General features: G+C 33.6%; 1 protein-coding gene across 4 annotated transcripts in view; it reads left to right on the forward strand.

Moving 5' to 3' along the window:
• Positions 1-13,671, forward strand: part of LOC123565369 (solute carrier family 12 member 3-like) — a 108,101-nt gene that overhangs the window by 41,540 nt on the left and 52,890 nt on the right. For all 4 annotated transcript variants that reach the window (XM_053549881.1, XM_053549882.1, XM_053549883.1 and 1 more), the window contains exons 3-4: positions 9,567-9,738; positions 12,525-12,664. In XM_053549881.1, the coding sequence (XP_053405856.1) occupies positions 9,567-9,738; positions 12,525-12,664 (312 nt within the window). The remainder of the gene's footprint in view (positions 1-9,566; positions 9,739-12,524; positions 12,665-13,671) is intronic.

Genomic DNA, 13,671 nt, shown 5'->3' on the forward strand with positions numbered 1-13,671 from the left:
GCAGACATATATTTAAAGTTGTATCAATGAATGTCTGAAAACAATTCATGTGTCTGAGATCATGGATAAACTTTTCTATATAGCTATTGACAATGCTGTATATGTTGTATGTATGCCAAACATTCTAGGCAGAAGTGTGTTAAGTAAGGTACAAACAGTCCACACGAATGCCCCCCTATCCAGTGGTTAGACCAATAAAATTACTTTTCATTAAAAAGAGTACCTAGCAATTAGTATTGATTAGTGTATTTCAGAAAATAACCGGACAATATATATGGTTATAATTAGTCCCTACTGTGAAACTGGAAGAAACTATAGGTTTACCCTCGTCTGTCCATCTGTCTGTCAGCGAAAAAGAAGTGGATTATGCGATTACTCAAAAAATACATAAGCTAGGTTCATGAAACTTTGGGGTTTTAGTTACAGGACGATATGTAGATTATGCACATCATTTATTTTTTCAGTCAGACTAAAATATTGGTTGCTATGATAACAGAAATTCCGTCTGTCTTAAGCGAAAAAAAAGTGGATTACGCAATTACTCATAAAAAAGGGTCCTAGCAGTATCTATGGCAGCAAGGCCCAAATCAGCCTTTGGGGCACAAGATACATATGTACAGTTCATGAGATAAAATTTTAACGCTTTTGTATGCTACACATTTATATGATCATGCTTAAATCTGCACATACAGTTATTACAATAAAAATTATCTCAGAGCAGGTGGATCTTTAGAAATTTTGTTCAGTATGAATTTTATGAAAAGTTCATGCCAGATATATTTTCTGCTTGTTTTAAGTGCATAAAAAATCTTTGTTTCTGACCATGGTCTGTATCCTTTCCAACCATGGTTTAACATACATAATGTCTGTGTCAGTTTGTTTTTAACCTGGTTGTAATTTTCACCATGGTAACAAAGTTGACCATGGTCAGTTGTATCTCAACCATGGTCTACATCAGTTGACCATGGTGGCCTATTTTTCAACCCCTTGTTTGACCATAGTCAACCATGTCAAAATTTTTGGTCTAACCATGGTCAAACCTGGAATGGCTATGCTGAAACCATTGTTGTAAATGGTTGAACATGGTCACATTTCGCAGGGGGTTGTCACTCATTGTCTGCGTTAACGCGTGTTAGTTAAGTTTTTCGGTTAAGTTTGTTAAAATCAACATATCTGCAGGTTAAGTTTTTCAAACAGACCTTGGTCAAAGTTTGAAGTGGTTAGGCGCTTGATTGTCAATCAAGAGGTGTGCTAACCTCTGCGGCGATTACTTCCCTTGCGATACAGTACTAATGAACGCCAGGGAAGGTAATGCTGCGAATAGCTTGGAGGTCGCGAGGTTGTATCACGTCTTTGGCGCTTGAAATTTTAAAATTTAAAAGTACATGCTTAAAGACTTGTGTAAATAAAAGATCAGAGCAGAAAATGAAATATGAAAACCGTGACTGACTTGACAGTTATTGTAGTTTGGACTCCATGAACTAGACGCACCAGAAGTCAAACCTTAAGGTCTGTGTCCACCTTTGCTCCGGTCCTTACAGAAATTTTTTGATCTATTTTATGTATGCTTTCCGTTGCCAGTGCCTGGTACCTCCTATAAATGGTTATGTACAGTCCTTGCCAGTAAACTTGTCCCACATGGTACCTATGTACTTAACTAACTCATTTCCAGTTTAAATATTTTTATACTAATCTGCAGAAAATACATGGTCAACATCTTCTATGGCATCTAGTCTCTAACTGACTCACAAAAATATCATTATAAATTTTGAACAACTATTGAAAGAAACAGACAAGTTCACCCCTAGATGAAAACTGCTTAGTAGGCCAATCCATGCTACCGGTGCAAGGGTTAAATGGTACAAGTATGGTAAGCTGTACCCGCCACTGCTGATATCTTATGGATATGTGTGTGACATCAGAATTGTCAAACTTGGTATTGGAAATAAACAACTTGTTTTCTAGCAAAATGAGAAAGGGACTATTACACTTTACACAAAGCTGACTTTCATTTACATGGAATTCTTCTATTCTTGTGTAATTTACATATATGTGTTTTGAGTATTACGTAAATGGTATTTTTTTCAATGATATAACAAAAATTAAGGAGGGTATGGGATAGTGTCAAAAAGCATGAGCTAGAATATGCAGATACTATTTTTAGTGCGAAAAGAATCCAGTTGAAATCAACTGTAAAATTTACACAATGTGGCATGGGGCTTTAAGATTAGCAAGACAAAAATCTGTACAACTTTAATTGTTTATTACAAATATACAAAGTTTAGCACTTTCATAGTATAAAAAAACCACTACTGCACATAAAATGAAGAGTCACTTTAAAAATAGAAAGTCACAGAAGTACATTTTAAGTTCTTAGATGCAGGTATTTTTCAAAGTTAAGAAAGTATATTTGAAGTTCCACTTGAATCCTCAAATTTTTGTTTGTTAAAGATTCTAAAGTGTCATTGAAGTCCCTAGTACTTCCTTGAAGTCCCATGCTCAAAAGTGGAGCACAATTAAGGCCCGGAGACTTCAGGGGAAGTATGAGACAAGTACAATTGAAGTCTCCGGGACTGAATGCGAAGCAGGTCTATGTGATTGGAAGTACCTTTAAAGTACATCAGAAGTGTATTTGAAGCAGAGGCCTTTTTTGAAGCTTCTACTACTTTTGTGGCTGGGTTTTCAAACTGCAAAACTAAACACAGCACTTTAACAATTTAAATGGTTCTTTTTTAAATTTTTCGCAAAGGTTTTGTAGGGTTGCAATTTTGTTTCGTTTATCCTTAGACGAATAATTACAGCAGTAGTTTGATGAAGATTCATGAAGGGGTCATTAAACGTGTTTATATTTTTAGCTGAATTGGTCCCTATCCCCATTTGTAACAAAATAGCAGGAGACCTTACGATATTGTTACCCATTGAGTTTGATAAAAATCCATTACATTTAAGCGGTTAATGCGAAGAAAGGCATATCTACTTTTAGCTATAGTGGTCCCTAATAGGGCCCAAGTTCCCATAAAAATAAATTTGGAAGAGGACCTTATAATGATGCTCCAGAACAAGTATAACAAAGATCCACCAAGCTGTTCATGAGACGCTGTATAAAGGCATTTCAAGTTTTAGCTCTAGCAGCCCCTAAAAGGGGTCAAATGTCCCAGCTGAACAAAGTTGGCAGCGGGCCTAATAAAGATGCTACAAATAAAGTTTGATTAGAATACATGAGAAAAAATCAATTAAAGGATTTTTTTATTTATTATTTCTATTTATTTCTAAAATAGGCCAACTGATCCCGCTTTAACAAATGCATATTCGCTATTCATGAATCTTTGGACAATGACGTCACACCTATAAAAAAGGTCAAGCAAAACATACAATTGTAATTATTTCAATATTTCTGTTTCATAAGCAAAGTTTGACCGTAGTCATATCACATAGATAAACTGTATGCAGTATACCTTCTTTTCAGTGTAATGAGATTCAGTCATTATATAGCATATATATAATAAAACAGATTTCAACTGAGTTCAATATTTGCATACCATACTAAAGAAAAATATTCATATATAATAAATCAGTTAAATAATTTGTTTTATAACAAATATATCAAAGCAAACAAGTACTCATTTTAATATGCAATCTGAATAAGTCACAAAAGCAAGAAACCTTTTCATATACAGACGACAATTGTAACAAGGAAAATCTTTTAAAAAGCACTTCTCTACATAAAAGACTCTTATCACACCCTTATTCATGTGATAGCAGACCGTATTCAGCTCTTTCTTTAATTTGATATATGTTGGTATTTGAACAGGTTTTTATCATATTTATTAAACTTACTTATCATTTTGAGATATATCAATATTCTTGCTAAATATACTGAGCCAAAGTTAGCTTTAAAACTGTGAATAGCGTCAGTTAGGATAAATGCTTTGTCTACATTTCACTCAGCGTAGCACAATCAACAGAGTGAAAGAAATTGACACTCTCGTCCAATCAGGCAGAGTGTTGCATAAATCTTCCATTTTGATAAATTATCTTTAATGCGTTATCAAGTAGTTTGATTTGCAAACTGAAGTCACATGGCATAGGTAAAGAAAACGAATTTAGACGGCGTTGCCGAAAAATTCAGAAGGACAATTAATGTCATCTCACAAGAAATGGATATGCAGTCACACCAGATTTCAGGGAATTTGACTCATACAGCTGAATAATTTAAGCTCATCTTAAATTGTCATTAGTTTGAACATGAAATGTAACATCAAAAAGATTTCTTCCCAGAAGTTGTTTAACCTGTCCTGTGGTGTAATGTCATTAAAATTGTCATTAAAACAAGGCTTGTCAGGGTTGTTTAGTTGTGATTTTTGTGTGAAATTAAAGTTTCAAGCTCATCTGAGCGCAGTTGTATGTTCAGTCCGATTCTTTTGGCAATAAAGTCAAGTTATTTATTTTTTTACATTTGTGTGACTGGCTTTAATACTTGAAAGCTTTTTTAGCTTGTCTGATCTTTGAAAAAAAAAAATATACAAGATTATTATTATTGTCACTTGATTGTTGGCATCGGTTAAGATATTTGTTTGGGTCTACTATAACAGCTACAGCTTTTAAACTTTGCACACTTGTTTATCATCATTTGGGGACTATGAAGTTCAAGAACCATAACTCTAACCTGCATTTTGTCAGAATTATGGCCCTTTTTATACTTAGAAAATCTGAACTAGAACTCTTTTCTTACATATTGTCCAGCACAATGCAGATGAGCAATGGCACCCGTAGGCGGTTCTCTCGTTTATCTTCTGATTTAAATAAAGCAAACAAGTCAGTGAAGAAATCACTTTAAAAAGTCATATTCATGATATTGAAACATGGATTTTGTTGTATCTACTATTCTTGTTGTCAGTTTAATAATGTTGTGCATGAAATTTCCATTAGTAAATTGTGTAAAATTGTATACCATGTATACTGTATGCTGATTTCAAAATTATCTGGCCTCAAAACTGTCCATATTTAAAAGATATTTAATCAATTTGATAACTATAGCTGCTGATGAAATTTTCTGCAAGATGAAATAGAAACAGGAACAGACAACAGTTTTAGAAAAGACTTTAAACTCTGGGGTACTTGCGGGTTTGTATGTATTGATAGAATACAAAACCAGAAGTCCCCTATGAAATGATGTATGACTGATTTTGTTTCTAGTCATGCAATTTTGCCATTGACTTTAACAAAGTCTTTTATCTTGGATCAGCTTTAAGAATTTTGAGTAAACAGGGAAATCATAAAAATGAATGTTGCAATGGTTTTGTCTTTGTGAAACCGTACAAGAAGAAATGTCTGACCTTTTCCACACAAAAAAAGGTGTTATATATACTGATATGTAACCTAGCAACCAGAATAAGACAATTCAGTGACCGGAAATAAGCCCATAGCTAGAAGCTTGAGTTCATTTGCTGCCTGTTTTATCTGTAATGCTGTTAGTTCAGAAGAAAATTAGATGGCTTATTGGTGTCTGTACTACAGAGACATTTCTATTTTTGATTTTATCATTCTTGCGGTCATAGAATAAAATTTAATAGAGGCTACTACACAAGTGTTGTTTCATATTGAATTTATCTAAGAAGTTGGATAAGATAATAAATTGAGGCTCTGCTGAGTAATTTATTAATTTTATTCAAGAGTTTAATAAATTAAATGTGGAAATATTCTTTTTTATCACGTGTTAGCTTTTCCTTATTCTTTCTCTATCATTCTATTGTAGACCAAGGTCTCAAAATTAATGTTTGATAAAAAATCAAGCATTTATTTATAAACAATACTTTATAGACTCTGTAATATGGAAGATTGTTCTAACAAGAAGCAATCCACTTAAAGTACTTAGAATTAGCCCTTTCTACACAATTTCTTGGCAAGTTTTAGGGTACCACTTGTGATGTCTGTTTTTGAAGTGGTCTTTGTGAACACTGGCATTTGGCACTATTTGCATTCATTTGGTTCATAATTCTTTAGGACAGGTAAAAGTAATCATTCTCCATTTTCATTGTAAGTGCTCAGACAGCCTGGTTTGGATATTTTCTGAATGATAAATTAAGCTGCAACTTTGAAGTTTTCATTGTCTAAATAAGACCCAGTCTACTAATTTAGGTATAGACTAATTTAAGGCCTGAGCGTACAGTCACCAGTGAAGATGTGATTGATTTGCTTCAGCGGCATTGTCTACACATTTTGATATGCAGTTAAAACATACTTATTTAAGTATATTTACAAAATAAAAACTGAAATATGTAAAAATGGAATGTGTCTAGGAAGTAAAGGATTACATTAATAATTATATGTCATGCATAACAGCAATTCAGTAAAAAGACTTCCAGGTTTTAGTGAAACAGCACATTTTTACATTGTTTAGCTTTAAATGTATTTGGTGTGTACCAATTCCATTTTAATCCTTACACACAGTGCAGTTTATACACACATAAGTTATGTGATAAGATATAGCAATGAAGTGACAATATTTATATTTTCAAATATGAATTTGGGTCTGATATATCTTTAAGAATTTAGACTTTGTTGGTAGTTTCAGTTTTGACCTAGGTAAGTGACACTGTACCAGTAAACATTCTTGCTGAGGTTGACTGTGATGTAAACCTTGAATAATTATAAGAAAAAAATATATTGGGCCCATCCTACTTAAATTATTCAGTGTTTTTTTTTCTCAAAAATGAAAACAACTTTGGAAAAGAACAATGCTACCAGTGTTTAAGTAAGATGCTGCTGACAGTTTTATGAACTAGATTTTAAATAAAGTTGTAGTTTAACATGTCATGTAAATGAAAATTCATTTGAAAAGTGGTTAATTTGTTCTTATGTACATTAAAGAGAATATTGTAAAAAATGGGAAGTCATTTGCATTAACATTTCTGTCAAAAATTTGTATTGTCAGTGATGTAGATGATAAAAAGTAACAGTGATGTAGATTATTGGCATAGCCAGTAATGTATTTAATTTGCAATACAATTGTTTAAGTTAATTGGCTGCCAGTTTACTTAAACAATTGTATCAATGAGTACCAGTGCTGTAGATAATTGGCAATGCCAGATATATTGATAATTGGCAGTACCAGTGCTGTAGATAATTGGCAATACCAGATATATTGATAATTGGCAGTACCAGTGCTGTAGATAATTGGCAATGCCAGATATATTGATAATTGGCAGTACCAGTGCTGTAGATAATTGGCAATACCAGATGTATTGATAATTGGCAGTACCAGTGCTGTAGATAATTGGCAATACCAGATATATTGATAATTGGCAGTACCAGTGCTGTAGATAATTGGCAATACCAGATATATTGATAATTAGCAGTACCAGTGCTGTAGATAATTGGCAGTACCAGATATATTAATAATTGGCTGAGCCAGTGATACAGATATTTGGCAGGAAACATTATGTTGATATTTGGTTGTAAAAGAGATACAGAAAATTGTCATTACAAAAGATGTAGATGGCAGTATGAGAAATGTAGTGATATAAATAATTGGCAGTAACAGTGATGTTGATAATTGATAATACAAGAGATGTAGGAAATGGCAGTACCAGAGGGGGATGTAGATAACTTGCAGTACAATAGATGTAAATGATAATTGCTTCAAATTTTTAAATAAATATTAAAAAAAAGTGGACATAAAAATTCATTTTCCTACTTATAATACAAAACATATATATTACTGATGCTGAGTTCATGTCAGTGGGATTGCAAGAAAACAACATTTGAGCCGTGCCATGGGAATACCAACATAGTGGGTTTGCGACCAGTATGGATCCAGACCAGCCTGCGCATCCGCGCAGTCTGGTCAGGCTCCATGCTGTTCGCTTTTAAAGCCTATTGGAATTGGAGAAACTGTTAGCGAACAGCATGGATCCTGACCAGACTGCGTGGATGCGCAGGCTGGTCTGGATTCATGCTGGTCGCCAGTGATTTTTTTCAGTTTTGGGGGAAGGGGGTCGGTGCCCTTTGGAGGGGGAAAAATTCAACGTAAAACTAAGAAAAGGGGAATTTTCATTTGTGTTGAAATAAACTATAGTTTCAAGTTTATTGATAAATTCAGGGCCCATAAGAGCATCTGACATGACATATAACAAAATGTAGCATATCAATACCAGATAACCAAATAAATTTTTCAAATGTGGAGGATAAGACATCCAATAGACTACCAAAATTTACAACAGACATTAGGTCCCTTCTTAAACAAATCGGTGAGTGGCTGTTTTTTTATTTCTGTCAAAGTCTGACATTTGCAGTCACTGTTACATTTGACCTGTCACAATAAAAACAAACTGTAAAAAACAATGTATGCATTGGACTAGTCCCTTCCCAAAGCATAAAATCAAACCCTGACTGACTAGAAGATGGAAAACTCAACACTACCCGGCCAAACAAACAGAATGCAAATCATTTACAGACTAACATTCAACAGCGTTGTTGTGCAGAATAATAAAGCGCTTCGATGATTCTGATTTATCAAGGGAAGTTACTCCAACCGGTGTCGATGTAAACAAAACGCGAAAAACCGCGGTGAACTGTTTTCTATATGAAAATAAATAAAATAAACTAGTGAATTATGATTTAATTGATTGGAATTTTTTTTTATTTTCAGAGGGGAATTTTAGGCATCGGAAAGGGGAAAAAAATATACTATTTTGAGGGGGGAATGGGGCCGAATTTCGCCGAATATTTTGGTGAAAAAAAACGCTGGTCGCAAACCCACTATGTTGGTTTTCCCATGGCACGGCTCAATTTATTTTAATTATATGCATAGAAGTACCTATATTTTAGGTGGAGGCGTGACAGGTGCAGACTAATCCATCACGTTTGTCATGCAGACAGAATAACAAACATAATGGTGATAATATAATCTGTCCAAAATCATCCATCTTTTGCTACTTTTTCTACTGAGCTTTTTCATATATCATTTTTCCTGATTTAGTCAATGTCTAATTTCTGTGACATAACTATTATTATATACTTGTCAATTGGGACTGAATGGTTCCCTGACATAGTCACAGTGGTACTTATAATGGCCATCATTGAACAAGGTGTGCCATTATGGCCGGAAGACACACGGCAGCCATATATTAACATTGTTATCTTTTAAGAAGAAGCTGCTATAAAAGTTACTTTTTTCGATGTAATGCTCTTGACTGTTATATATGATTAGAGTCAAGCAAATACTAAATGGCCTTTTCTGCAAAACTAAAATTATATTAACCTGTGAATTGATGCTTTTGGTCATAGAAGTTTTTGTATATTTCAATAATCTTTTCAGAATATGAAACTTGCATGGTCGTATGGTAGATCGATCTGTACCAGGACCCAAGTTTAAAATACCAGCATATGATTAGCTGCTTATGAGCTTAAATTTGAAATTGACCAATGACAGAGTTGCTTTCAGGGACTGCCATGGTCTCCAAATGCAGATTTTTAACCCCAGAACCTTAATTTCTTGTTTTCACATAATTAATTTTGCTTACCAGACTATATCTAAATGTGCAAAATTAATTTTTATATTTCAGATAAGATGTCTGTTGAATATATGGGGTGTGATGTTATTTCTGCGCCTGTCCTGGGTAACAGGGCAGGCTGGAACCGGGCTTGCCACACTTGTAGTACTTCTGTCTACCGTAGTCACTGTGATAACTTCTTTATCAATGTCAGCTATATGTACAAATGGTATAGTAAAGGGAGGTAAGTTATTTATTATTTTGTTTTAGTATAAAACATGTATCTTAGTTTGACTGTTAGTTTGCCTGTTTGCTGTTATTTTGATATCGAAATAGGCAATTAAACTATTTTTACACATTTATTTTGTCATTAATCTCTCTAACAATGCACATGAATGATAACCTGACTTTCAACAGCAGCTATGAAAGCAAAGAGAGGCTTACTCTCAAAAACTCCAATTTCTTCTAACACAAATTCTTGATAATTCAAATAGATATAAAATAAAATTAGTGCAAAAAACAGCCCTGCATTCTATGCAAGTATATCCGAGAAATTAAAAGTAACACATGTTATCAGCAGATAATCAATAATTATTATGCAGTTTAATTATTTCTTCCCCACTTGGCACTTTGGCAAGTTAAAACTACTGCGCATGCTCAGTGCTATTTTCATGCCCCCGTTAAAGGTGGTCAATCAAAGTTGATCACCATTTAATGACATTTTTTACTTTTTGTATATTCTGGTAGAGAATTATTTAAGGAACAAAAAGACCGATTACAGAGATAGATTCCTATTTGAAATGTATATTTTATTATTTTTATAAAATTTTGTAATTACTCCCCTTTAATATGAAAGTATATAAAAAGCTGGGTATTTCTTTTTATTTCAATACAATGTCTAGTTTTACATTTGCATTTGATAGACATATCAACTATTGAACAATCTGAACCAAAATGCAAGTTTTAAAGCTGTGTGTAGCTTCTGAATTCATTTATTTCCAATCTATCTTGGTTGCGCAACCAAGATAGGCAAAGGGAGGTAATAATAATTTTTCAAACTTGCGTTTCTAATGAATTCCATCTAAATACATAATTTTTAATGCAAATATTTTACAAATATATTACAATATGTCTAATATTTATACATTTCCTTAGGCAAAGTATGTTTATCAAATTTATACTTATGATAAAATAACTCTATCTTGGTTGGGCAACCAGGATAGGAAAATGAAATTTTAAAAATACCTCCAGTGAAAATCTTATATTTATTAAGTGTTAAGTGAACATAAATGAGTGTAAATGATTAGATGCTAAAGTTTCGAACAAATCCATTACATGGTCAAAATCTGATTATCCACCTTTAAGACCAAAAATTGTATTGTAAACACAATCGAGGTATCATCATAAACATTATACAGACTTGTGAAACAGTGGATTGTTATAGACATGAAGAACAAACATACAAATGATCCAGATGAAACAATTGTGAGAATATGCTCAAAGGAAGCTGTTATTATACGTGCCCAGAAACTGGTCCTGTCCGGATACAGGTTCTGAAACAGTTAACATTCACCATTGTGTTCATTTAATAAACCTATTCCAAGATTCTGCATGTACATAGAACAAGATCTATATCAGCTCCACTTATCTGACAAAAAAACTGAGTGAGTTGCCAAAAATGTCTTCTCTTAACATTGTGCTGTTTACCACAGAAAATATGTTTTGTGTGTAACTTACTGTCAAGCTGGGTATCTCAGTAACAACTGCTAGGCTTAATTTCTCTCCAGGCATATTGGTAAAACAATATAATGAATTTTTAATGACATCTTTTAAATGATCGCCATCATTTAACAATGAGGTCACTGCACCACCTAGCTAGGTCAGAAGGTCCAAGGTCAAGATCACATTTTGAGGCTGAAGGTCAAAAAGCTTCATTTCTTTTTTTTTGGTACATATCTTTTAAACCTTCAAAAGTAGCATCCATTGTTTGCCTTGCAAGACAATATGAAGGTTACTCTCCACAGTGATAGCTCTATTTTGTTACAATGTATGTTGTGGCTGTACTCTCTGTATTGTTTTAAAGGGAGGTAAATTATTCATGTGTATCTTATATTAAAGTTATATTTCTTTGGATATGTAAAAGGGAGGTAAATCATTATTTAGTAACTTTAATAACCCTGCGCTAAGTTTAAATGGGTCATTAAAGGGAGGATTTGCAACTTATTGAAGTAGAGGTAAGTCATTACCGTGTAGTGAAAGTGTTTATACTTAAAACCGTGGCAAACCACTGCTGATTTGCTGAAACCTTAAATGTCAAGTGAAATTTGCTAGAGGTTCTCCCAGGGAACCAGGGCAGACAAATGGTATGCAAAAACTTCTTTTATTTTATGGAGGGGGCCTCCGTGGCCAACTGGTTAAGATTGCTGACTTCAAATCACTTGCCCCTCATCAATGTTGGTTCTAGCCTCACTCGGGGCGTTGAATTCATCATGTGAGGAAGCTATTCAGTTGGCTCACGGAAGGTTGGTGGTTCTACCCAGGTGCCCGCTTGTTATGAAATGATGCACAGAGGGGCACCTTTGGTCTTCCTCCACTATCAGAGCTGGAAAGTGGCCATATGACCTATAATTGTGTTGATGTGACGTTAAACCCAACAAAGTAAATAAATTTATTCATGGATCCATTTGAGTAACTTACAGATATTTTAAGGTAAGTGGCAGCAAGCAATCAGTTACATTATATATTTTTTGTGTAAGAAACTTTTCTATTTTCAGTAGTGCCATACATTATTTATATTCAGTAGATTTAAAAAATAATCGTGACAGAACAAGATCAGATACTTTTTTCGCATCAAGTAATTAGATGTGAGAAGTTTCTCGTCTAAACTAATGTTCTTTTAAAACGAAGTACATTGTAGCGACTTTAGCTACGACATAATAAATCAGAAAATATAACAGTTCAAATTGTAAATGATGTTACAAGTGGTATAAACTTGAATGATATATCAGATATTTTTATGTATATTTACAGGTGGTGCATATTTTATGATCTCTCGAAGCCTTGGGCCAGAGTATGGTGGTGCTATTGGTATGATATTCTCTGTTGCTAATGCTGTTGCTGTAGCCATGTATGTTGTGGGATTCGCAGAAACAGTTCGCGATCTCTTACTAGTAAGTATCAGAGGGATTTTTTCCATGTTTTGGGGATTTTTTTATAGAAAGAACATCAAATTTAATGTTTATGGATTCTCACAAGTGAGTCAGGTGTCGGTGTGCAATCAGTTGCAGTGTTTTTGCTGTTAAGTATTGGTGAAAGACAGTTTTGTACCTGATACATCATTCTATGTTTTCCTTAATTATGAGGTAATAAAGAGGCGATGAATTTGTAATGAATAATGAAAAATTCAGACAGATTACAAATTAATTCAGTTCATCAGTAATTCAGTATCTTCAGTATTTTTTAGCTACTCTTTGATCCATCTAATCTGTAATAGGATTTATCGTGAATTGTGGTTTTACGTTGCATGATCTAAATATAAACTATACATCATTTAAGCTTTAGCCCGCTAAATTTCTAAAATGGACTGGTCCATCATTCAATTTGCGAAACCATTTATAATTTGAAGGGGTGTTCACTGAAAATTTAGTAACTGAATAGCGAACAGTGCAGACCATGATCTGATCTTGGTCTGCACTGGTCGCAAAGGCAGAATCACTTGCCACCAGCAGGCTAAAGGTTAAAAAATTTTGAGGTCGGTAGAAGAGCGTTTTTGATTTTTAAAATTTCTTAGATATTGACAGATTGTCAGTTTTGTAGCCAAAGAATGTAGTTTTCCCATTGTAAAAATCATGCAAAATCATAATTTCAGCGGAAAATATTTTTTTTTTTAGAAATTATTTTTTCATGGCAAATACCCCACCAAAATTGTTTCTTAAAAATGAATTCAAAATTAAGATATTTTGAAAACTTACAGCAGGTGATATTTACCTTTGAGTTAAAGTCATTGTTGAATGACAAATATCTGTATAATTTTTTCTTTTAAATGATATATCAGTAACTACTTTTAGTTTGCAAACACTTTAATACAAAGTTCTTAATGGGACACACCCAAATTCCCTTTCATCTCCTGTCTTTCACCTCACCCTTTACCAAAAATACAAAGGTAAATGACAATCCC

Source organism: Mercenaria mercenaria, chromosome 8 (assembly GCF_021730395.1).
Source record: "Mercenaria mercenaria strain notata chromosome 8, MADL_Memer_1, whole genome shotgun sequence".
Taxonomy (NCBI): Eukaryota; Metazoa; Mollusca; class Bivalvia; order Venerida; family Veneridae; genus Mercenaria; species Mercenaria mercenaria.